This window comes from Perognathus longimembris, chromosome 12, assembly GCF_023159225.1.
Source record: "Perognathus longimembris pacificus isolate PPM17 chromosome 12, ASM2315922v1, whole genome shotgun sequence".
Classification (NCBI taxonomy): Eukaryota; Metazoa; Chordata; class Mammalia; order Rodentia; family Heteromyidae; genus Perognathus; species Perognathus longimembris.
Window position 1 is genome coordinate 66,678,202 of NC_063172.1, and position 26,711 is coordinate 66,704,912.

A 26,711-nucleotide genomic window follows, 5' to 3' on the forward strand; every position below is an offset into this window, starting at 1 on the left:
CACAAACTTCCGACCATAGGCTTTGTAACATCCACTAACCTACGTGCTGTTAAATGTTCCTTCCTTTGCTCCATAATTCCTCCCTGCTCTTTCCTCCAGATTAGAACCACAGATGGATACCTAATCGAGCCTCTCGCTAAACACTTTAGCTTTCCTGCCCTTTAGCTGTCCCGTCTATGTTCCTAATCTTCAAGCTCCCATCCCTGCGTCATTTTCAGTAGCAACTGGTTTTATTTATTTTTACCCTAGCTTTGTTTTTCTTCATGACATCCTTCAACTTCTGTTTCTTCACTTTCAGTAGATATACCTTTGGCTATTCTTCATCCAAACAGAATTCACCTTTGATGTCTTTTAATGTGTGAACCCTCTTGAGTAGGCTCACCCTTGCTTCTTCATTCTGCAAGGATGAGGCATGCTTCCCCCGTTCAGAAACGTTCTTCCAGCTGCGCATTCATCTGGCCTCGTCCTTATCATCTCCCTTCCCACGCGTCCTTCCTTTCAACCTCCTGACGTGCCCAAACTTTCCCCTGCTTTCACAAATCCTAAATCTTCGGAAACACCTCGTTATGGGCTTTTCTTTTCTTTCTCTCCGTCTTCTAACTGCTGAGGGCAAAGTCTATCTTACCTCCTGTTCACTTCTGCCTTCTCCTCTCAACAACCAAGTCTCACCATGAGCGTCAGGAAAAGCAATTCCCAACACCAAGTCCCAGCGTAACACTTGACACCAAGGACATTCTCTGAAGTCTTTGATTCCCATTTCTCTTTTCCACTTACTGTCTTCTACCTGCTCTAACTACTCCTTCCAAAACAAAACCCAACCCTCAGAATATCCAAATCTGTTCAAATCTGTCTCCTTCGTTTCTCCAAGCTCAAATACTTAGAGTAATTTTTGACTTCTGTTCCTGCCTATCAGAGCAGATTTTCTCTGCAGAATACTTTGGGGAATGTACTCCTCTGGTCTGAACTTGGGGATTCGCCAGCCCTCGCCTGGACTGCCTTGATTTACCCCAGGCACCCACAGACTTGGGGCTCTCTTGCTTATATCCTCCGGGGGGTAACCCCATAAGCAGAGGTTTGGGATCCTCCCCTGCGGTGTGACTTCCCACAGCTCCGCCTCCCGGGTCCTGTGGCCTCCCTTCCTTCTCCGGTGTGTTCTGCTGCTCTGCTCACTTGCGTAGCCGCCCTGCCTCCTTCGCCTGGCTCACAGCTCCTGCAGGAAGCCCCGGCCCCTCACCTGCCATCTTGGCGTGGCCCAGCTGCTGCTGCTCTTTCTTCCCTCGGGGAAAAGTCCATGCTGACCCTGATCACTTTTAGACACAGTACAATGGTATTGGACTAACATTTAACTAGTGAAATCACGGGCAGTGAAGAACGGTGTGAAACACTGTTGCCAACCCTTGATAAATAGTCTGAATCCAAGGACTCCGCGGGTGTGCTTCGTGCCAGTGCACGTGTGGCCAGGACAGGGGTGCTTACGTGTGCTGGATGTTGGCTTCCTGTAAGAAGGCGAGCAGGGCCCGGGAAGCATTTCGGGGGACGTGGATGTCAGTCACGGTCCCCGCTGATACGTAGGTGATACTGCTGGGCTGCCAGAGGTCCACCTGGGGTGCGAGAACCAACCAATCACTCACATTCAATGCGGTGGGGAAAATTCCAGGTCATGGCGTCAAGTACTTCTCTTGTTAAAGTCAAACACACTTTGGGATTAGACTCCATGTTTAAATGAACAGAGAAAAATGCCCGCCTAATCTTGAGCTTGTCCTGTACATTTGTCAATACCCATAGAGATTTGTTCTTAATTTTGAAGTAACTGCAGGCTAGTAATAAAACCACCAGATAAGAAAAATAGTTTTAAGCGTAAATCTGATATTATTTTAAAATTATTTATTGAGCAACCCTGACATGTAAAAATTACTTATTGTACAAATATTCACATAAATAGGAGAAGGGGATAATTATCATTCCACGCAAGAAAATTATGGTGGTTTCACAGCATTCAACGCATTTGTTATGGTGGAGGTGGAGCTCAGGTCCTCTTGTGTGCAAGGCAAGCACTCTACCACTGAGCTACACCACCAAGGCCAAACGTAGGAACTTTAAGCAGAACATTCTCTAAGTGCTTGCTCTTCCCCGGACTTGCCTTTCTCCAATTCCTGCCCAGTCTTCGTGGATCCACACAATCCTTCCTTCTCAGAAGGCAGCTCATACTGTAAAGTGCGGCACATGTACTACATGTTCAGTATTTTGTAGGAGGCGGGGAAGTCACATTGGTCCCCTACGGTATTGTGATCCTAGTCCCTTGACTAGTATTTACACCTCCGGGGAACTCTGGATTCATTGAAAGAATAACAGAACACAGCTGAAAGGGTGCATGACATCTTTTGTGGAAGTTAGAGATACATTTCCAGTTAGGCACAATTTTAGACTCCTGTCTCTGTCTCTCTGTGTGTCTGTCTCTCTGTCTCTGTCTCTCTGTCTCTGTCTCTCTCTTTCTCTCATTGGTTGTGGGACTTGAACTCTGGGCCTGGACACTGTCCCTGAACTCTTCAGCTCAAGGCTAGCACTCTACCACTTGAGCCACAGTGCCACTTCCAGTTTTCTGGTGGTTAATGGGAGATAAGAGTCTCACAGACTTTCCTGCCCAGCCTGGTTTTGAACCTGATCCTCAGATCTCAGCAGCTAGGATTATAGGCATGAGCACCTGGTCTCACTTCTGTCTCTTGATGTCTCTTCTTGTGCTTTGATTCTTTGTCCTGTAGCAGAGTTCTGGTGTCTACTAACATCTTATTGCATCAGATTTAGTTACTTTAATTTCACTTGTGTCAATGTGGGCATTCTGTAAAAGCATTCTGAAGACCAAATATACTTTGTGATTCAGTGACGCCAATGTCCAATAAAATAATCTAATCTGGAACAGAGTAAACAGGCTTTTATTTTTGGAACAAAGAATGCACCTGCTTTTCTTTCAGTCAGCAGACTCCTTAGCTAACTTGCAAGGGCAAACCTGACTGAGTTAACAAGCCTATCCACGATCTCAGGCAAACAAAAGTGTGGGTTTGGGAGGGATGGGGAGAGGTCATTCTGTCCATCTGTCAGCCCTCGGGCAAGGATATTGTTAGCACCGCACCAAACCATCTTCAGTAGGCACAGCTAGACCAACCTTTTAAGTCTTCAAAAGGAGGAGAGTTGACAGTATCCTAATTCAATTCATGTCTACATTCAACAAGATTGTCAGACATTTTTCTTAATCCTTTACACTTGTAACACAGTTTCATTCTTGCTCTGTTCTTCAGTGAGGAATGGTTGGATGTTTGCCTATGTGACAAGGTATGTTGATACCTTTCACTCACCTTTGTATATTAGATTTTCTAATCTTTTAGTCAATTTTGTGACTTGCCTCTAAGGCAATGGTAAAGATGTGTTTTTTTGGGGGGGGCAGAATAGTCATTGAGACTTTATTTATTTGTTAAATGTTTATTGTCAAACTGAGGTACAGAGAGGTTACAGTTTCATACGTTAGGCACTGGATACATTTCTTGTACTGTTTGTTACCTCCTCCCTTATTCCCCCCTCCCTCTTTCCCTCCCCCCCCATGAGTTGTTCAGTTCATTTATACCAAACAGTTTTGCAAGTATTGCTTTTGTAGTCGTTTGTCTTTTTTTGCCGTGTGTCTCTCGATTTTGGTATTCCCTTTCTATTTCCCAGTTCTAATACCAGTATACATGGTTTCCAATGTACTCAGATAAGATACACAGATAGTGCAGGTACAACCATAGGAAAGGGATACAAGAGGATCATCAATAATAGAAGCTCGGTTACACATACCACGTTGAAAGTAGTTACAACAGTGATATGACAGTCGTTTCCATAACATGGAGTTCATTTCACTTAGCATCATCTTATGTGTTCATAAGGGCTATTGGGCTCTTGTGATCCTCTGCTGTGACTAGCCTAAACCTGTGCTAATTATTCCTTATGAGGGAGACCATAGAGTCCATGTTTCTTTGGGTCTGGCTCACTTCACTTAGTATAATTTTTTCCAAGTCCTTCCATTTCCTTACGAATGGGGCAATGTCATTCTTTCTGATAGAGGCATAAAATTCCATTGTGTCATTTTCCTGATCCATTCGTCTACTGAGGGGCATCTGGGTTGGTTCCACATTTTAGCTATGACAAATTGTGCTGCAATGAACATTGTTGTGCTGGTGGCTTTAGTGTGTTTTTGTTTGTGATCTTTTGGGTAGATGCCCCAAAGTGGGGCTGCTGGGTCATAGCAGAGCTCTATGTTTAGACCAACTAGACTTAACCGACATCTACAGAATATTCTATCCAGCAACAACAGAATACACATTCTTTTCGGCAGCACATGGAACATTCTCCAAAATAGATGACATCTTAGGGCACAAGAAAATCTGTACAAATTCAGAAGTATCAAAACCATTCCCTACATTCTCTCAGACCACAACGGAATAAAGTTAGAGCTCAACTCAAACAGCCACCACAGAAAATCCTACAATTCATGGAGACTAAACAACACACTGCTGAACCATCAGTGGGTCATTGAAGAAATTAGTACAGAAATTCAAATGTTTATGGAATTCAACCAAGATGAGTACACAAGGTACCAGCTCCTTTGGGACACAGAAAAGGCAGTACTCAGAGGGGAATTTATATCTCTGAGTGCATACACCAACAAACTGGAGAAACAGCAACTCAACAACTTAAGGAAGCACCTTAATCTCCTCGAAAGAGAACAACAAGCCAAACCCCAAGTCAATAGACGGAAGCAAATAATTAAAATCAAACCAGAATGAAATGAATTAGAGACAAAAAAAAACATCGAAAGAATCAACAAAACAAAGAGTTGGTTCTTTGAAAAAATTAACAAGATAGACCCCTAGCAAACCTGACCAAAAAACAAAGGCAGCAAACCCAGATAACTAAGATCAGAGATGATAAAGATGGGTTTTTTATTTAAAAAGAAAAACATTTTCTTTCAATGGATACAAAAAAAAGGTGTTCTATTTTATGGGGTGGAGAGCTGCAAGTACCTAAAATATTATTGATTACCACTTTACACATGAGTCTATAAGTATTATTCTCCGAGCTACATGCTAAAATAAGAATTCTTATCCTACAGAAAAGAGTAGCTTCCCTATAATAAATGTGCATGAAAGTAATATAACCTACAATAAGAAACAGAGAAGACTAACATGAACTAAACATCACCAAGCATGGTGGCACACACCTGTAATCCCTGTACTGAAGAAGCAGAGTTATGAGGATTGTGAATTTGAGGCCAACCTAGGTGATATAGTGAGATCCTGTATCAAATAAACAATACAAAACCGTAACATTCTCAGAAATGAAAAAGAAGTTGGCATGAAAGACAACAAAAAAAGTAATTTTTTTGAAAAATAATTCAAGAACTGGCATCATTGGCTGTGTAAATTTGTGGGAGACTTTTTTTTTAACATATCTGAGCTTCAGTTTTCTCATTGGTACTTTCTTATTAGTACTATTCATAGTCGTTTTTAGAAAATTAGACTAATGGATGGAAAACATATAAGAGCTCAAAAGACATTCAAGGACAACGTTATTGTGAAACGAAAGCCAAAAAATCAAAAACAAAATTATGTATCAATGGTCGTGATAAACACATACTTTAAAGTTCCTAACAAAGTATGAATAAATTGAATCCAACTGCAATTCACCATGACCAAGCATGTCAAAATTTATTCTAGAAATGCAAAGATAGTTCAGTACATGGACTCAACAAGAACATATCACACAGAGAATGAGCAAAGTAAACCATGTGATCATTCAACAAGTATAGAGAAAGCATTTTATAAAATTCAACATTAATTTAGGTTAAAATTTGTAAGAAAATAAAGATAATAATTAACATAATAAAGACTATAATGAAGTCACAGACAACACTGTACCAGATTAAAATAAAATCTGAGTAAATTTCCTGTAAGACTAAGACCAGAGTATTCTTACTACTCTAATCTAGAAAAATTGAAAATAAAGTAGAAAAAGAATTAAATGAAAGGCATACAAATTAGAATGGCAAAGTCAAATTATGCTTGTTTGCAAAAGATAGGATTCTACATACAGAAAAACCTAAGGATCTTACCAAAAGATTAACTGATTAACAAATACAGTAAAGTTGCAAGAAACAAGACCAACATGCAAAAATCAGTAGTGCTGGGCTGGGAATGTGGCTTAGCGGTGGAGCTCTCGCCTAGCGCGCATGAAGCCCTGAGCACCACGTGCACAGAAAAAGCCGGAAGTGGCGCCGTGGCTCAAGTGGTAGAGTGCTAGCCTTGAGCACAAAGACACTGAGGGACAGCACCCAAACCCTGAGCTCAAGCAGTAGTGCATGGGAAAAAAATCAGTAGGATTTAATAAGCCAATTACACATTTCCTGAGAAAGATATCACGAGAGGAATCCTATTCATAATAGTTACAAAGAAGAAGAAGAGCAGATATGCTGAATAGTAACTTCTTTGTACAACTTAAAGATAATAACGCTATAATTAAAAAGAAGAAGAAAAGTAAAAAAAGTAACCAAGGAAGCAGAGCAAAAGACCTCTACAAGGAAATTACAAAATATTGATTAAGGAAATTGAAGAACGTACCAAAGATCTCTCCGCATGGATAGTAGCCTGTCACGTAGGAATTGTGTGGCAATTTGCTTGAGCTCTCTGCGCTTCACTTTCCTCATTTTTAAAACGAGAATAATATATTTTTACAGGCGTAAATGAATCAGTACATATAAAGTACTTAAAACGGTGTCTTGTTACTTGGAGCATTTATTGAATGATAAATGATTCAAAATTAAAATTACTTGCAATTAAAAATGTAATTATAATTCAGTGTGATACTAATATCACAGCTCTTCGGGTCCTTATGTTGAGCTCACTCCTTGGTTTGGTAGATCTACTTTTGAGAACTACTCCACCTCTGGCCGAGGGTTGTTCGCACACCTGGTCCCGGTATCGCTGGGGGCTCTCAGTGTCCGCTAGGGCCCCAGGGAGAGTCCTGTATGTGGATTCGGGGTCTAGGTGGCCCTTCAGTTTTTGTCAGATGGCTAGCCTTCCAGCTTCCTGAAATAACAGAGGCACAGGACTGCTGCATCTGCTCTATTCCTTCCCCCCTGCCCCTGGCCTTTTCTTTTAGAAAAGGGTTGTTCAGGCCCTTACCTGTCACAGGAAAGACTTTTTGATATCAACTTGGTAGCTGATCAGTGTTTGGTTTAATTTAGAGCATCAAATTCAATATTAAGACACACAAAATCTTCACACACTGAAAAACACTTTGCTTCGTTACTCTGCATCTGCATTGGATTTAGCTTTCTGAAAAGCTTCCCACACTGCCACATTTAGAACAGACCTCGGCTGCCTGCTTCCTTCCGATTGTGAAGCTGGGCGTGGTGGCCGCCTGTAATTCTAGCACTTGGGAAGCTGAGGCAGAAGGTTTATGAGTTGAAGGACAGCCTGGACTATACAGGGAGATCTTTTCACAAAAAAATGTGTTTCTATTCTATCTCATTTACATACTTTTTATTATTCTAATTACTTTCCCAGGGCTGTGTTACGAAGTCACAACAAACCAAAATGCTTAAAGCACAAGAAAGGCGTTCCTTTGCAGGCCCAGCCAGCAGAGGTCCGGAATCCAGGCGCTGTGGGTGCAGCACCCTCTGAATCCTCCAGGGGTGACTCCTTCCTTGCTCTAGCCCTGGCAGCCCCAGGCATTCCTCAGCTTCAGGTCCCATGGCGCCAGTCCCTGCCCCTGTGAGGACCTCTGTCTTCCCTTCTCCATCTAGGGACACTGAATGGATTTCGATTGCATCCGTAACCCAAGATCATGTCATCTTGAAATCATCCAATCCATCTAAAAAAGATCCTTTTTCGTTTTCTTTTCCCCTCAATGTAGGTTGCGTTCGCACGTTCTGGCTAGCACACATCGCTGCCATTCAACTAACTGCATTTCCTCATTGTATATTAACATCTGTTTTCTATTATATCCATAAAAATAGGTATTATGAAAATCTGTCTCCCCCCCCCCACTGCTACCCCTCTCAACTCTGTCTCTCTTGTGCTTAGACTCATGTCTGGCACTTACTTAATGGGCACTAAATAATATGTATTTTATAGGTGGAGTAATGCAACTTTCTCCTCCTTAGGCAAATACAGACTGTCTCCGAGATTGTTCCTTTGCATTCCCTACCCTGGCCAGGCCATGGAAGGCCCGTGGAATCATGTGGTACATAATGGTATCAAGCTACATGCTTGTTATCAGCTGCCCACAGTGAGAATTTTGTATGGCCTTCTGATGATGTCATAAGTACACAAATACCCCTTAGCAGAATAAAGGTTCTCCATCTCTGCGTTCCTAGATCCCCAATTCCTAATTCTAGTTCCCCACACCAACAAAAAATTGATAAGGTTTTGTTGTTGTTGTTGTTCAGATTTTATCTGTTCACCTCATTTCTCAACTCATAAGTCTTGTTGGCTTTTTAGACCTTTAGGCATAATTGCAGCTGTGCTCCCTGTTCGGACTTCCTCCACCTGTTTCTTGTGACTAGAATGCCACTGCAGTCATGCAGTTAGAGAAATGCTGTTAGGTGCATGGCTCAAGGGGGAAAGCACCTGCCTAGCAAGCACAGTTCAAACCCCAGCACTAACAATGGAAAAAAGAATGGAAGAAATTCTTATGTGGTTCAGCTGTGTTATTTGTCCTTGTTTTATTCCTCAACATTTTAAATTATTGGTAGGCTTCCAAGATGGAAACATGGTCAGAGGTGCTGGTTTTCTACCCCCTAGAGACCCTTGAGAGACTGTTAAAATTCTGGGACTAATTTTCCCTCCCTGCCCAGATCTTTTCTCTCAAACTTCAAGGGTTCACTCTCCTGAAGCATAGCCCTAAGAACTCCAATAGTCTTCCTCCAGAAAAAGAGAAGAGAAAATGTGTCAGCTACCAAATAATTAGGTGCTAAAAGAATCATTTTAACCAGCAAGGCCTTATCGTAGGTCATTTCCGATTGCTGCTATAACAGAATGCCCGAGTCTGGATAATTTATAAATGCAAGAAGTCTATGTTGGTTTCCAAATCCAGAGGCTGGCAAAAAAGCATGCTACTGCCTTGGTTCAACCAATGGCAGAAAGCAAAGTGCAAGTGGATAGATACAGATGACGCTAAACACAAGAAGAAGGCTAGATTTAGAACAAGCCACACTGTGGAAACGAATCCAGTCCTGTGAAAACTCAGTCACTCCCACAAGAATTAATCCAGTCCCAAATTAATTAGAGAGATGTCAACCCATTCATGACCCAAACAACCCTCAGAGGGCCCTACTTTCCTACACTGCCATTTTGAGGAATTAAGATTCCACTGCTAAAACTGTTAGGTGACCCAGTAGGCTTCAATAATGGGGTAAAAATTAGATCAGTCCAAATCTAAGCATTGCTTAGGAAAGCACATTTCTATGTAACTGAAATGAATGCTGCTGGCTTCAGCGTTAGTCACCAGGCAAGTATTATTTCTCCAACATTAGGTAAAAAGAGAAAAGCTTTGTTTTGGTACCCAAGATTCCCTCCTAATTCTCTTCAAAGATGAATGCTAATTTTTATAACTAGATGACACATGTTAATTTATCTAAATAAGGCATGTAGGAAAAAAGATACTTATCATTTCCCTAAACTACTAATTTTTTTTTTACATTCACTTATTTGGAAAGATTGCTGATGTTCATGAATCAAAGACTCATAGGATATTAATAGAGTGAAAGCAAAGTTGGGTTTATTGGCTTGTTGGAAAATTCAGTACAAAGAGAGACAGGTAGTCTCAGTGAAGTGTATAAGAAAGAACTTACTTTATGATTTGTACTTGCCTTCAGTGATCTTAGAGGTAATAAGGAAACTGGAATGTATCTCTGGACTGAACACTGAAGAAGAAGAACAATTCTATTTAGCATTTAACAGCTTGATTTTTGTCTAGTAGAAGGGAGAAACAAAAAGGTTTAAAGTTATAATTGGTAGAGAAGCAGTAGTCACATATTAGTCGGAAAAGGAATATGTTTTGTCATTTTTATAAAAGATTTTTTTTTTGCATATCTTTGGACATGAACCCAATAGCCTTGTTTTGTCTTATTTCTTGGTGATCACAGTGAAGCTTCGACTGATGTTCACATTGTGCTGAATGAGTTTTTTTCTGTGTCTTTGCATAGGCCCTGGGACTTGAACTCATGGCCTGGGTGCTGTCCCTGAGCTTCTTTGCTCCTGGCTAGTGCTCTACCACTTAAACCACAGCTCCACTTCCAGCTTTTTGTTAAATGGAGATAGGAGTCTCGCAGGCTTTTCTGCCCTGGCTGGCTCTGAACTGTGATCCTCAGATCTCAGCCTCCTGAGTATCTAGGGTGACAGGTGCGAGCCACCACGGCCTGGTTGGGAATGGTTTCAGTGGAACACCATGATGTCGTGGAGCCAGGCTGGCGTCGGGGAGCCATACGGCCGTCTGTGAGTCCCCGACGGCTCTGAGTAGAGACATGTTCAGCTGTTAGCTCCAGGCTGACTCCTCTTGATTTTGATTTTTGTTTTTATTGGTGATACTAGGGGTTTGAACTCAGGGCCCTATGCTTCCCAGGCAAGTGCTCTACCACTTGAGCCGTGCCTTCAGCTATGATTCTTCCTTTCTAAAGACAATTACCATTATACTGAGGCCATGTGATAGCTGAAAGTAGGATAGATAAAGGGTGCATCGTGGAGCATTTGGCAGGACGGGATGGCTAGAAGGGGAGTTAGGAGATATGGAAAGAGACGTAGACCTGCGTTTGCACACCAGGAGGATTTAGGAAGCTTATAGCTTCTGACTTTGACACTGAATTTGTTTTGAAACACTGACATACCATTTGTTTTTCAGATCCACTGCTATCGTAATTCCTGCCTTCTCAGTGAATACCTGTAGAATTATCAGCACTAAGGAGATTTCTTGACTTCTACATGAAAGGGGCCAAGAACTGAAAGACCACTAGGGAAACTTATTAGATGAAGGGAATAACAATTTTCCTAGCTTTAAATTCCATACCTGAGAATCAAGATAGCATTTTCATCCTGGATCCGTAGTGAAATTGTTATAAAGTAATCAGAGATCACCTGGTATATCACTTGATAATAAGTTTATTTGAAGACACGAGTCCCTGGAGTGTATATCATCAAATAATAGAAGTTTTCGCCTCACCCTCTTTGGTGTAAACACCGAAGGCATTTTCATGATAGCTGATCAATACATATTCCATTTGGCAGTCAGAAAAACGGTATGATTGAGAATTCTCACTTAGAATTCTGGGCCTTTTGTGGGCTTTGAATCGTAATGGAAATCACTTCTATTTTTGTGACACATTTTGTCTTTCAGATCTTGGCTCAAGGATTCTATGTGTTAACTAAATAAATCAAACAAAACCCATCTTTGATTTAATAAAATTCCAACTTGGGACACAAAAGAAATGGTTATTTCCTGATTTTATCTAAACTTTGATATGCTGCGTTTCAAAGGCTTAAATTTTGCAATTACAATTAAGGATTGAACTTGGCGATTTTCCTACATCTACGTAATTATAATGTCACTTATGAGGGCTTTTTCAGTATAGAAGTTTATATAATCCTGCAAAACTATCTCCCAGATTTCCAATACTTTTCTTCTTTCCCTGAAAGTCAGGGGGAAAAAGATTTTTTTTCAACAATTTTAACATGAATGTTACCTTTCAGTGGACAGTTACATTTTGGTATATAGGTCAGTATCAATAAATCATAGATGAGCAAGATAAATATTCAACTAAAAATAATTGTAACCCCTGTGCTGGAATCATTCTCTTCAAAATAGCTAAGGAGATGAAAGGGAAGTCGCCACATTAATTTATTCTATTTTCCATCATATTCATTGTGAGCAGATACAGAACCCCTCAAGGTGGAGCTGATCAAGCAAGGGGATCATTGCTGTGTGAGCGAGCCTGAGAACTTGGGGATTGTTCTGCCTCTTAGTCTGTGAGAGAGGACAGACTGCGTTTCCAAGGTCACAGCTGTGGTTGTAACCCCCTTTCACACCACAGTCACTGAGGAGAGTGCCGAGCGTGCAAGGCATGAGTAAGAGACAGCTCTGTCCCGTGCCCGCTCAGTGCGGTGGGTCTCCAGAGACGGCCTCGTACCGGTCTGTCACAATTCGGGGGTCATTTGAGACACTTTTCCCAGGGGAGATGCTGCCCGTGTGTAAACACCAAGTGTGAGCAGGCATTAACCTTTCGTCCAAGGACGGAAGAAAGTGGGAACGGGAGGCATCCATGCGAAGGTCAGGAATAGAAGAGAGGCAAGAGTAAGCACGGACAGTACTGGAGCTTACCTGAGCCTTGTGGTCCTGAACGAGAACGACGGTTACACGAATCCCACCCTCCCTCCCCTTGCTTCTAGAGATAAATCATGGCAAGAACTGTGGTTCCCATATACAACTGAGGTAAGACTCAGAGAGTCCCCCCTCATTTGGTTATGCTCAGCGCCGACCTACACTCTGAAGATTCCTGTATTGGCCTCATAAATAGCTGCAGTTTGCTCTACTGACTGATTCAAATGAAATTTCTAGCACCATGACTTGACAAACTTCACTGATGCTTCTCTCCGGTCCAGAACTTTAAACTTTCACCTCCCCTTAGCCTGAATTAGCATTTCAGCCCTTGCATCAATGCATATTCGGAAGTGATCTTAGGGGGAAATCCTTTTTACCTTTCTGTCAGATCAAGTACTTGTTCATCCTACTTTTGGCACTCAGCTCTTTCTGGTCTTCTTGCTCTTCCCTATAAAAGGAAAAATCTTTGCTGCGTGATTTTTGAGATGCGTAGTTCTTAAAGTCAGAAGGAGATAGGAGTCTTGAAGTTTGGTCTTTCCTGTGTTGCTCTGAACTTTGCTACTTCAAACCCTGAGCAGCTCGGGTTTTGGATGTGAGCCACTGTTGCTCAGCTCGAGCCTCGGGTATTTTGTTACAGCAACAGGCAGTGGACTGAGACACTAAAGATGCACTTCCTCTGCCCTTGGGAGGATTTGAGGATGGAAGCCAGCCCAGGTGAGAGTCACTGAGACTCTATTTCAAAGTGTAGTGAGGCACGGCCGTGCACGCTTGCGGTTCTAGCTATACCAGAGGCAAAGGTAGGATGATGGCAGTCCCAAGACGGATGTGAGCAAAAGGCACAAGATCCGATCTGAAAAAGTAACTAAAGAACAAAAGGACGTTGGACGTGGCTTAAGGGCAAGGCCTTGATTTTGAACCCACGTATAGTCTTCCCGCCCCCTCTATCACGAAAAGACAATATAGAAGCACTTTGTAGTAGTAACTACAACCCTCCGCAGACAATACACCCGTAAGTCAGGCCACTCAGAATTCTTGTAGCTAAAGCCACGCTGAAGAAGAGTTCCCACACGATCTATGAATGTGCTGTAATAAAAAGCTACACAGCAGGATTATAGATGCAACATCTTCAGATACTCGTATCTAAAATAATGCTTAGAGGAAGGCATGCAAACAAGAAGGAAATGATAAATCAGAGAACCTTGGAATAGCTGGAGAGTTTGATGTGCCTCTCAATATATGTGGGTAAAATACTTAAGACAATTATATGATCAGTACATAGAAGGTTGTAGGACTTGAAGGCAATGCAAGATAGCTGTGATACAGAAAAGGAAAGAAAAAAAGCATAAAAATACCATAAAATATTAGTATTCAAAAGAAATAAGTAAGTACATCTGAAGGTAAAGAGAGAATTCTCCAATAAAAAGAAAGTGTTCAATAAAATACCTTGTTACATTATGGTTAAGAGACACATGAAATTCATCTTTTAATGTTTTTTTTCCCCCATTGAATTTTATGGATGTAGAAATGGGGGCCTGGGACCCATGGAAGTTTATGAGACAAAATACATTGGATTTGATGTTCTAGAGAAGTGCTCCATGGTAATTGTAAGGGCTGACACTCCTTTTTCTAAAATTTAATTTTATTGTCAAGGTGATGGACAGAGGGGTTACAGTTATGTAAGGTAGTTAGTACATTTCTTGTCGTACTTGTTATCCCCTCCCTCTTTTTTCTTCTCTTTCTTGGTAAGCAGTAACTCTTCTGGGACAAATTGTAATTAAGCTTAATTTACACAACATTTGTCCTTTTTCTCCTCATTGTTATTGTAAAGGTGATATACAGAGGGGTTACAGCTACGTGAGTCAGGTAATAAGTACGTTTCTTTTTGAACAGCATCACTTCTTCCCCCCCCCCCCTTATCCCAGTTTTTCTCTCCCATGCATCCCCCTCTCCCAAGATGTCTAGTTTATTTTCAGCATAGTTACTAGTAAATATCACTGCTGCATTTATTCCACCTTAATTAGATAGTAATAAACAATCAGTGAAACAAACCCTATTCAATCATGGAATTTCCCACTTCCTGAGTGGGCCAGAAAATAGAGCCACTGTTCATTCTTTCAATCCCATCTCTACCTCTATGTCTTAGAATGCGATCACCACTGGTAGGGCCAAGAACATGGCAGTAGTGACCAGAAAGGGAGGGATTGAAACAATAAGACACACTTAAGGGCTCGTATAATGAGAGGAAATATAACTGTTAACTCCTAAAGAAATGAAGATTTCTAAGGGTTTAGCTGATTAAGAATTTTAAGCAACCGAGAACATGAATTCCCAAAGCTGTCACTTGATTAGCAAGACTGCATCCTGGGCTCTATCAGAAAGTTCTGAATGAATACTTAATGAATGATAATGAATCCGGAGACTGTATTGTGGATGTCGGCGGTCTCTTTGCCTTTAGGCTGCTGTGCCCACACGAGTAGCCTTTACTTCTCATCGGTAAGAGCTGATCAGAGAACTGGGGTCTTTGCATAGGCATTTGTGAGCGATGCAGACTTCACTGAATATTTTATAAGGAATATGAAGTAGGAACTTTATGCTGCATTTTTCATGGCAAACATCTTTTATGCTTTCTTTCAGAGACAGAGCCTCACTCTTCTTAGGCTGAATTCAGATGTGCCATGTAGCACAGGCTGGCTTTGAATCTGCAATCCTCCTACGAGTCCTGGGATGATAGAAACCTTCCACCAGGCCAGGACTGTGGCAAGTAGCTTCAGCCTCTTTCACTGTTTTCCTCCTTTCAGGTCTCTATTCTGCCTTCCTCACTCTCTGACCTCTTTATTCCCCCCCCCCCCAAGGGATCCTCAATTTGTCCACTCTTTTACCAAGCGGAGTGCTTTACCTTCTTCTCGGAAACAGTAGCCTGACGTTCATCAAGGCCTTTTTTCAGTCAAGTGGGTCTGTCCCTTGGGCAACCTGCCCCAAGAAGCGATGATGTGACTGATGACAAGATGCCCGCAGAGGGACACGGCGAGGCGAAGGGTTTACGAGTTTCTCTGGGCAGAGGTGGCTACGTGAGCCTGCAGACAACAGAACATGCCATCGGCAGGAGATACAGCCATTCTCATTCCTCCCACTCTGCCTTCAGCATGTAAAGCCCCTAAGGGTGTCATACGCTCAGAGCAAATGTCATAGAAGTTTCAAGGATTTGTGTCTAGGTTGCAGCAATTAGTGAGCGTATTACGGGTACTGTCCAATCTCTGAACGGCAGACATCTATCAGTATCTTGACAACATGCAAATATCTGTGAAACTATTGTGACTCTCGTGATCATTCCTGGTGTTAAAAGAGTTTGGGGTTGGTCAAGGAAATCTGAGTTTTTAACCAGGCCACTAGGCAATTCTGAGGTCAGTGATTATTGATCTGACTCTAGGTTACTAGTCCAAGGACCAGGATTGATGCATCTTCAACATTTGATGACTGTTCTTTTCAAGTAGTTATATTGACAAAGGACACCAAACTTAGATGTCATTTAGAAGACGCTGCTATTCTCTGCTTATTTTGTACATCAAGAAGCCCTTAGCCACACTTGGCCAGCTACAGTTTCAGGGACTCTTTGAGAAGGATGAAATCTTGTACCAGCTTTAGAAGAAAGACACACTGATTTGGCTTCAGAGAAGGATCTGCCAAAAAGTAGACACAGAGATAGGAACCAAGTCAATCCTTACTGTATCTCAAATCAGAAAATATTTAGATACAGGAAGGGTCTGTTCTACAGGGTATTTCTGTAAGTCAAAGTAGCCCTGACATGATAGTACAGAATAATGCCAAAACCACACCAAGTGTGCACTGGCATTAGTGCAGGAGTGGCTCAGCATATCCGTTGTTTATTTTGCCAAGTAACAGCAACTGTACACAAAGCACACTGAATACAATGGGGCACAGCAAGCCACAGAGAAAGTCACAGTTCACCACCTCTACTCAGCTGGACTCAGCCTTGGATGTGCCCTTTGCCTCCATTTCCCTGAGCCTATAAATGTTTTCCTCATTTGCTATGAAGCTTATTGGCCTCAACTGCCTGTAACCGCTTACCATATAGAACTACTATTATTTGCTAAAATAAATGCCTATATTTTACCATGCCTATATCAATAACTGCAGTATTTATTCATTAGGAATGTACATAGCCTTTTAAATGATACTGACATCTGGTTAGGGTTTCTCATTGTTGCTGGTATTTTGTATGTAAGATGCATAGGATTGAGCAGTCTGTTGATTATCCCATTTCCCTCAAAATCTCTGCTATTTTTAGTGCAAAAATGCAGCATGCATTACTTTCTAGGATGCAAGTATTGCCTTATAGCCAACTTGCTTATATTGACAGAGAAAATAGAAATGAGCATCTATCTACATGTTCTTGGAAATCATTTATGCATCAGCGTTTCTCTCCGAAAGGAGGAATGCTGAAGAATAGCAAGGTGGTATTGCATGTGTGTATATGTGCATACATGTACATGTGTGTGTATGTATGTGTGTAACTGTGTGTATGTGTGTTGTGTGTGTGTTCTTGTGTTATGTTCAATTTGGAATTATCGGCACTGCTTTTCTGCAGCAGATTGAGGAGTTTATGAATCACACAATTTCTTGTAGCAGGAGATACTCAATTCTTTTATCTATCCAGCTGCAGATTCTATGCCTGTAAGATGAATGTGATATTGAGTTTATTTTCCTTTCTGCTTTTTTGCTTTTGTTTTTTGGAGACAGGATCTTGCTATATAACCTAGGCTGGTCTTGAACCTACAATTATCCTGCTCTGCCTCTCAAGTGCTGAGCTAACAGGATTGTTCCTTCACACTTGACAGTACTGTTCAATTTTGGTTTGACTACTGAATACCCTGAATCAGAGCAGGAACTTGATTTAAATAAGAACAAGAAGAAAGAGGTAGATTTGGGGGTATCTGCTGAAGTATCTGTGAAGGCTCTGAGGGCTGCATATGTTATCAGATAACATAAGACAAGAAAGAACTTTTAATTATTATTTTTACCATTGAATGAAGATAGTCCATTATACTCATATTGTAAAACACATCCCCAGAAATTTTACATCTACACTTATTAAACCATTTCCCATTTCCTTACGCCTCTATTATTCTAAATTCCTGACCGTTTGCCAATTGAGCAGGTGGTGACGGCATGAATATCTGAAATGGCCTTTAGCTTGTCACCATAAAAGTTTTAGAGAACCAGGGGAATCAGCTTTAACCAGATCAGAGATAAATCCAGGAAACTGGAGGAACAGTTCTACTCCTCAGAGTAGAAACATGCTCAGACTGAACTGTCAAAATCCCAGGTGTGTCAATTCGTAATTCAAGGCGATGAACCATTGATGGATGTTAAATTGACCTGCTGACTTTGATGGCAATTACAGAACATCCATTCCTTTTCTCTGTTGTATATGGTAGTGTCCCAGCCCATCAAACAGAGAACTAAATTAGGAGCGGGGCACCCTGGAAGTGGCTTTCCTGTTAAGTAGCAATGAATAAGTCATGAAGTCTAATAGGCCCTGCAAAAGGCAGGCACCAAAACCAGATGTCTCTCATCCTTGAAGTTTATTCTTCCTGAATAATCTCAGTGACTAGTCCTTTAGGGATATTTAGAAGACATTTTTCTTGAAACATCACGGTGTTTTATGCTTTGTTAAATGTCTGATTTGTGTAATGTCTTCAAGTCACCGAATACGTCTTGGATTCTTTGGTGTGGATTGCAGTTATAACTCTGCTCCTGTCACGCGTATCTCCTCCATGCAACTACTGACTTTCTTCCAATAAGCTCCACTTTATGAGGTTCTCTTTTTCACTTGGCCACCTTCCATTTAATGATATAGAAGGTGACTCTTCTGATAGTCTTTATTCTATAAGCTATGTGGGGATATTTTAGAACTACTATTCTAAGGATTGTTTCATTGTTTCTTGTCAGCAAGGAAGATTTTTGTTTAAATATTTAAATCTCCTTTTATAATTTTTAGAATTGGTGATATAAGGGTGATAGAATATAATTTTTGAATAAAGCTATTTTCCCACATTTTTGTAAGTGCACATTCATTTTACAATATGGGGTTCCATGGTGATGTTTTTATCCCTGAACATGCTTTGATCTTATCTGCTCCTCTTCCTTTAAAAAAATCTTTCTTGTAATTGTTTTTTGTTGTTGTATTGTGGATTCTTTTGTGTTTTTTAGACAATGGCTTGAGCCACAACACCAATACTTTTGCTTTTTAGGTGATTTTACAGATAAAGTCTCTAACTATTGTTTTTGCCAGCCTTGAGCCATTATCTTTCTCTTTTTGCTCCTGAGTAGTAGGATTATAGGTTTTCACCGTACCATCTAGCTCTTGCAATATTCCAAGAATGGGTTTATTATGACCTTTTCACACATGCACACAATGTACTTTGATCATGTTTTCCTTCCCTTTCCCTCTCTGCCTCTCACTGCCAAGTCCATGAATAATGCATATCATTATACATTACTAGGTTAGGCATATATGAGTTTTCCTTCACATAAGTAGTCCTTTTCAAAAGCTGGAAGGTTAAATTGGAAATATATATATATATATACATACATATTTACATATATATGTATATATACATATGTATATATATACACTCATATATAGATATATACATGTGTTACCAGAATTAAAGATCCCTAATGTAGAAAAAATTCAACTATCCAGAATGCAGATCATTAATTTTGCTATGGACTTTGTAGTCCGCTCACATTTTGAGTTGAGGGATTTGTTATCCGCACATGGATTCATCCAAACACCTTTTATCGCTTTGTCTTCCAGCGGGTTCCAAGTAGACTCTGTCTTTGAAACTCCTCTCAGATTCATCCGTGTACCATCAGCATGTCCTTGTTTGTTGATTTCAAGATGTTGTGGACTGACCTGATTCTAATCTGTTTCCTTCTACAATCACTGCAGTTACATTTTACAAAAATCCCCTGTCATCTCGTGTGTGGAGGACGTGGAGTCCTAATTCCTTGCTAACCCCAAGGCCTCAGGCTGTGGGCCTCGCCCGGCTCTGCCTCCCTGGCCACGCATGCTCAACACACGGATGGACACATCACTTGCTCACTTCTTTTCTATCGTCCTTATTCTCTCCCTTCTGTGCCAAACAGAACAACGGTGAGGTGCATTGTGGTGTGGAAGAGATCCGAGACTCACAGAATATTGGGAATCCATTGTAAGAAAAAGAGAACATAGAAACAAACAAACATAGAAACAGCATGGGAAGTGGCTCAGGTAAACGAAGGTGCCTAAACTTTCTGCTTGGTTGGCTCCCTGGTTAATACACTCCTAAGTGATTGCTTCATGTCCCCTGCTGAACTACTGCTTATTAAACTTCCTTAGTCTGGCAGACTGACTAGAATGGCATGTGCTTAATGGTGCTTTGTTTTGCTTGTTTCTTTGTTTTGAGGCAGAGTGTCGCTGTGTAGTTTAGACTGCCCTTGAACGCGTGATTCTCTTGTCTCAGTCTCCCAAGTGCACCTAATTATAGGTGTCCACTGTTGTGCCTGGCTAAGATTTGTTTGATTCAACTGAAGAGCGCAGGATAGAAATGGCACAAGCCAGTAGAGAGAATTGAGTTCTGGGGTCTTATGGTACTATGACTCTTATAAGTACCTATTTACTATGTATTTCAAAATAGCAGAGAGGATTTTAATTGTTCTCCACATATACAAGAAAATAGTTTGTGATAATGGATGTGTGTTAATTACCCAAATTTTATCACGACACATGTACATGTATATAGTGTACATTACACGGGTACATGTATACAGTGTTAAATTATCACACTAAATTCCATGAATTTTTATCCAATTATGTGCCAATTAGAGTTTTTTTAAAAAGCTGGGCATGGTGGCTTACGCCTATAATCCTAATTACGCCTATAATCCTTGCTACTCAGGGGCTGAGATCTGAGGATTGTGGCTCAAAGCCAGCTGGGGCAGGAAAGTCTGTAAGATTCTTTCCACCACCCCCCTTCTTTATTGTCAAAGTGAAGTACAGAGGGGCTACAGTTTCATATGCAAGGCAAGTACACTTTTTTTTTTTTACATTTCTTTTCTTTTGGGGGAGGTTAAGTTATTACATATATTTCACAGTATACATTTTGACATTCACAGTGATGAAAATTGTTCTACTCTCCATAGCTTATGAAGTCTATGATCTTTAACCATACAGACACTTTCTCCATTTGGGGTGATAGGTACTTTATGTTTCTTTTGTTTAGCAACATCCGTTCCTCCTTCCTTCCTTCCTTCCCTACCCCACCCTTAAGATGCTTCCTTCCCTTTCCTCAGTGTCTGATGTAGGGATGGTTCGCTCTGCTATTTTGTTGCTGTTGTTGTGATTGTTACTATTCTCACATGAGAAAATCTGTAAGATTCTTATCTCCAATTAGCCACTAGAAAACTGGAAGTGGTGCTTTGGGCTCAAAGTGGTAGAGTGCTAGCTTTGAGCAAAAGAGCTCAGAGACAGCACCCAGGCCCTGAGTTCAAGCCCTGCGATTCACAGTCAAGTGTGTAGCTATATCCAGAAGGCTGAGATAGGAGGATTGTGGTTTGAAGCAGCGTGGGCAGTAAAGTCCGTGAGATTCTCACCTCCAACTAACCACCCCAAATGCTGCAAGTGGAGCGGTGGCTGGCAGTGGTAGCACAGTAGCTCAGAGACAGTGCCAAGGCCAGGGTCAAGCTCTAGCACTGGCACAAAAAATAAATAAATGAAACCAATCAAGCAATAAGAGAAGAATACAATCCGCTTCACCACTAACGTTGACACACATGACCCCTTTTCTTCCTCCATTTCATAGTTAGTTGCTGTTTCCTCCTGTCTACGGTCTTGGCAGACACTCGCTACGGAACTGTCAGCATTTCATTGTGATCATTTCGTCTTAACTGTGAGCACACCGGAATCATCGGGAAAAGCTTGTGCAATCACCGACTCCTCAGCCTCATGCCCACACGCCGGAGGTCACTAAGTTTTGGGGGTGGAGCAGGCAGACTGAGAATTTACATTTCTAGCAAAGTCCCAGGTGCTGCTGGTGGCCGAGTTTTATAGCACCTGCATCTTATTTAATTAAGGATATTCCCGATACATGGTGTAGGTTTAAATACATATGAATCTATGCATGTTAAGATAAAATACGGGCTGGGGATATGGCCTAGTGGCAAGAGCGCTTGCCTCGTATACATGAGGCCCTGGGTTCGATTCCCCAGCACCACATATACAGAAAACAGCCAGAAGTGGCGCTGTGGCTCAGGTGGCAGAGTGCTAGCCTTGAGCAAAAGGAAGCCAGGGACAGTGCTCAGGCCCTGAGTCCAAGCCCCAGGACTGGCCAAAAAAAAAAAAAAAGATAAAATACGATGATAAACACAAACTTTTAAATTCCTGTACTCTTCACAAGTATGTCTACGGAATAGCCTTTACAATTAAGTATCCCATGAATAATTAATGTAATAAACAATATTTACTGGTGGGTGTAAATTACTTTGCAAATGAATTAAGACCTACTCCTGCTTTTAGACCACATTTAAGAGGAAAACGGCAAATAAATAACTTTAAGGATTCTGGCACTTTCTTACAATAAATAATCCATATAGTATTCAGAAAAGCATTTAACAATAAAGTTACCAGATTCTTTTCCTGGACTATGGAATATTACTTTTCTTATAACAAAGATAATGCCTAAAGAATACAAGAGAGAAAACACCTACGATAAGAATTCTTTATTAAAATCCTATGCATAATCATATGAGTTTTTAATATAAAAACATGTTCCATATGGCAAACAAAATCTGTAATATTAAATTCCATGATGTTTAAGATCCACACATGATACTGAGACTAATATAATTTTGAACATGCAAAAGGAAAGGACGGAGCTTTGGGGAAGTGGAGCATAATGTTGAGAAAATTTCATGAATAACAAAGGAAAATTAGTTTAACAAGGAAGGCTTTAAAAATTTAAAGCAATAATACTTGTGCCTCCAGAAATAATAAGAACTATGCTTATTTGCATAGCTGAGGATTTAGATAACTGTCTAAGGAGTAAAAGAGAAGAAAGAAAGAGGAAGAAATTAGAGGACACTTTGAAAGATTATGGGTTCCAGACAATCTTACTATATTATCATTTAATTTTGAATTACTTTATTGAAATATTATTGACATTCAAAAACTACCCATGTTTAATGAATACAACTTGATAGGTTTTGGATATAATCACACAGTCTGACTATACCGTAGTCCATGCCACAAACATATCCAGCTCTTCCATGAGGTGCTTACACCCTGTAATAAGTATACATACCGTAAGATCTACCCCTTTAGAAAAACTTTAACTACAAGCATTGTGCTGTATTGTGATCCTTGAAGACCTATCTCCAATGATGAAAACATGGTCCCTCTAAGACCTCTCCATTTGCCCCTTTCCTCAGCCCCTGGGCACTCACAATCTGCTTTCTGCTCCTATGAATCTATCCCTGAATTGCTTGCTCAGGGACAATGGCCGAACGAATTCATATTCCTCCGTTTAGAGTTAACATGTAGCGTTTGTTCTGTGAGTAGCTTATTTCCTTTGCATAAGGTCCTCCAGCAGCGTTGATGTTGTCACCAAGTGACAAGGCTTCCTCCTTCTGAAAGGATAATGTTCCCTGGCGCTCGGCCACTTGGTATGCACCTCTGGAAACATGTATTAGAAAGCTCTTCTCCATTGCAGCGGTGTTGGGAGGGGTGGGTGCCCAGAGGACTCCACCCCTTGTGGATATATTAATGCTGATTACAAAAGGGCTTGAGGCCAGACTTCCATCTCCTGCTTTCTCCGGCCCTCTTGCCTTCTGCCATGGGATGGACCAGCAAGGACGTCCTTACCAGATACCAGGACCTCGATCGTAAGACGTCCCAGGCTCCAGAACTGTGACCACTACGTTTCTTTAAAACAATACATTAGTGTTATTGCCAAGGTGATGTACCGAGGGGTTATGGTCACAAAAGTATAGGTAATGAGTACGTTTCATTTTGAACAGCGTCACTTCTTTCCTCATTTCCTCCCACCAAGTCTATTGTTTATAGGTTACTCGGTCTGTAGTGTTCTCTGACAGTAGCACAAAATGGATGGAGTCACACTATAGATCTATAACCTCCCCCCCATTTTTTTTTATCCATTCATCCACCAATGAATGTCTAGTTTCTTCCATTGTCTTTGTTATGAATGGCGCCGCAACAAACGTGGAAGTGCAAATGACACTTCCAGGTCCTGACTTTAGCCCTTCTGGATAAGTACTCGAGAGTGGGATTGCTGGATTATATGCAGGAGAGTCAAACTTGACTACCATCTTGGAAAGGTTATCAGGTGCGTAGGAAATCCCAGGGTACTTAGAGACAAAAGTAGATCATGAGGACTCTGAGCTAATCAGTGGTTTAATATACAGATGGATTCAAATATGAATAGACTATTGGGAGGTGGGAGAAACTTCCAGAAAGTGGGACCTGGATGGATGTAGTAGGTGACTGAGCTTGTATGTTTAAAGGAAATCTTGCCCCGACCTCCACCTAGTCTCCCTCTGCTTCCTGGCTGCCGTAAATGGAACAACTCTGTTCCTATGTGGCCTTCCTGCTGTGAAAATTAAAAACCAGTCTTCCTTTCCTCAATGCCTGGTTTGTTCATGTATTTTGTCAGTGATTAAAAAGTGACGAACAATACGGTAGTTACGTTGGTTTCTCTGAAGAAAAATAAGTGTTCAAAATGGCTACACCAATGTACATTCCCAAGGGTGTAGACTAAGTTCTGATTGTTCCACACCCTCCGTAATATTATGTCCTGTTTTTAACATGTTCATCCTAACAAATGTGAGGCGATACTTCATGTGGTTCCAGTTTGCATTTCCCTGATGATTAGATACGCCGACCATATTTTCTCATTTCTAGTGATGATTTGCATAGGGTCTCAGAGGAAATGGCTATTAAAATTCTTTGCTTATTTTAAAATCAGGTTACTGATTGTTTTGCCAGTGAGTTGGAGTGCATTTTATATTTTAGATATTAATGTTTTACCTAATCCATGGAATCCCATTTACAGAGGAGGCAGACATCAAAAGTTAGTGAGCCCCCCATCTCAATTAATAAGCTAGATGGCGTGGCTCCTCCTCTGTGTCATTCCAGCTTTGTGGGTGACGGAACGAGGAGAATCAAGGCTCCCCACTGGTCTGGGCAGAAATATGACACTCTGTATTTAAAAGAACTGAAATTCAAAAAGATTTTGGGCATGGCTTAAGTGGCAGTCTACTTACTTGGTAAGTGTGAAGTCCTGACTTCAACTCCAGTGCTTTCATTTCCTCCAGAAAACCCGGAAGAGAATAGTTACACTGTATATCCCTTTAATGTATAAGAATTGCCTTTGTGTAAATTTATAGAGTGCTGGGATTCTAGTCAGGCTTGTCATGATTACAGCTGAGGAGATAGCATAGCATAGTGAAAGATTCAAGTTGGCAGTTCTGATCATCTGATACGGTAAGAGGACTGTTACTTGAGAAGCATTTGTCTTCCTTCCTTTCACCTCCATACTGTTTTTCACAATGTATGAAACACAGTTTAAAAGAAAAATATGACTTCCCTTTTCTTCAAGTTCCTTCCTATTAAACACATATGGTCATGTCGTTTATAAAGAAGTCTTTTTATTCTCTGGCTATTAAAAGAAACAAATTATGAGTGAAGAATTAGAGAAATAAGAGAGTCCATACAAATAAGCAAGCTGAAATTCACACGTGGAATGAGAGCAGAAACAGGACTTACTCAATCTCAGGGAAGTGCTGGTCACAATGTTAGGACTTGTTTCACTTACAGTAGGCTGCTTTTTTAGTGAAAGTTCTGCCTGTGACTCAGAGCCTCAGATGTCATGGTGACAGGTAAATGACTATTCTAATAATGCCTTGTAGAAAAATATGGTGCTTACCATGATTACTTCCTTTATGTTAATTAATAAAAACTAACCCCAAACACATTTTAATAATGAGCTAAAAGAACATAACCTCTGAAGGGCCTATTTCTGAATTATATTACAGGCTAGTAGCTAAAGATAATCAACTTACTTAGATTGATAAGCTCTGTTTATAGAATGATATTTTTATTTGAACTATTACAAAGAGAAATTTGAGAATAAGTAGATTTAGAGCTAAGCTACATAATTAATAAGACTATAAAATTGCAAGATAATAAAGTCATCCTTTTATCAAGTATGCTTGAATAAATACTGTTAGGACCTTATCCATTGAATCATTTATTAATTACCAGTATGTCATCAAATTTATTACTCTGTGGAGCTGATACTCTGATCTTACCAGAAAGAATCGATGGATGTTTTTCACACCTGGCTGGAAGTATTTTAAGCCATTATTAGATGGATCTCAATTTCAGAGATGTCAAATATGAAAAATGTGAGCATATTAAAATTGATTAAATATGGTAATATAGCAAAAATTTATTGAGTTAGCTATTCTATGTAAGGTACTATACTAAACTTCTGGACATACAGAAATGAACAAGATACAGACCACATACTCAATACATTTATAGCCTAGCAGGAGAAAAAAATAACAATATTAATTCTCATAGGGGAGAATAATAAAAATATTGGTCAAGATTCATTGTGTTCATATACTACTTAGTTGAATGGTGACTCCTGTACTCTTGTGTTCAACTACTTAAAGCTAAAAATAAGATTTTAAAAAAGTAAAATGTTACTCAGCACATAACTCCCCTCCCCTTCCCAATAAAAAACCAATATCTATTCTCAAGTTATTTTTCTTGTCTGGCATATAAGGAGAAAACCTACCGGCAACATCATTATATAAAGGAGAGTGATTATATTACCCCTTGAATCTGGAAGTCGTTTTAGGTGTTTGGATGAAATAACCAGTGGTAATCCTTTAAAGTATTTCTTCAGTGTTTATGATATCAATTCCTTACATGAGAGTCAAAGTCCATCTAGTTTTAAGATGCTTGAGGTGAAAAAAGTAGTCACTTTTCTCTTGGGTTCCCAGATTGAGAAGTGATATGATATCCAACTCATGGATTTCTCCAATAAATATTTTAGCATCTTGCAGTTTAAATAAGACGTAATATTTTAGTTCCAAAGAAGAACTAATAAAAGTAATACAAGTAAACGACATGAACAACTCAATTTTAAAATAATACCAAATAGACCAGGCACCAGTGGCTCGTGCCCCTACTATAATCCTAGCTACCTACTCGAGGCTGCTAT

General features: G+C 40.5%; 1 protein-coding gene across 1 annotated transcript in view; it reads right to left on the reverse strand.

Annotated features, from left to right (window-relative positions):
• The window catches only part of Cpa6 (carboxypeptidase A6), a 244,219-nt gene that overhangs the window by 89,655 nt on the left and 127,853 nt on the right, over positions 1-26,711 (reverse strand). Inside the window, exon 3 of the mRNA XM_048358676.1 lies at positions 1,477-1,601. Within this exon, the coding sequence (XP_048214633.1) occupies positions 1,477-1,601 (125 nt within the window). The remainder of the gene's footprint in view (positions 1-1,476; positions 1,602-26,711) is intronic.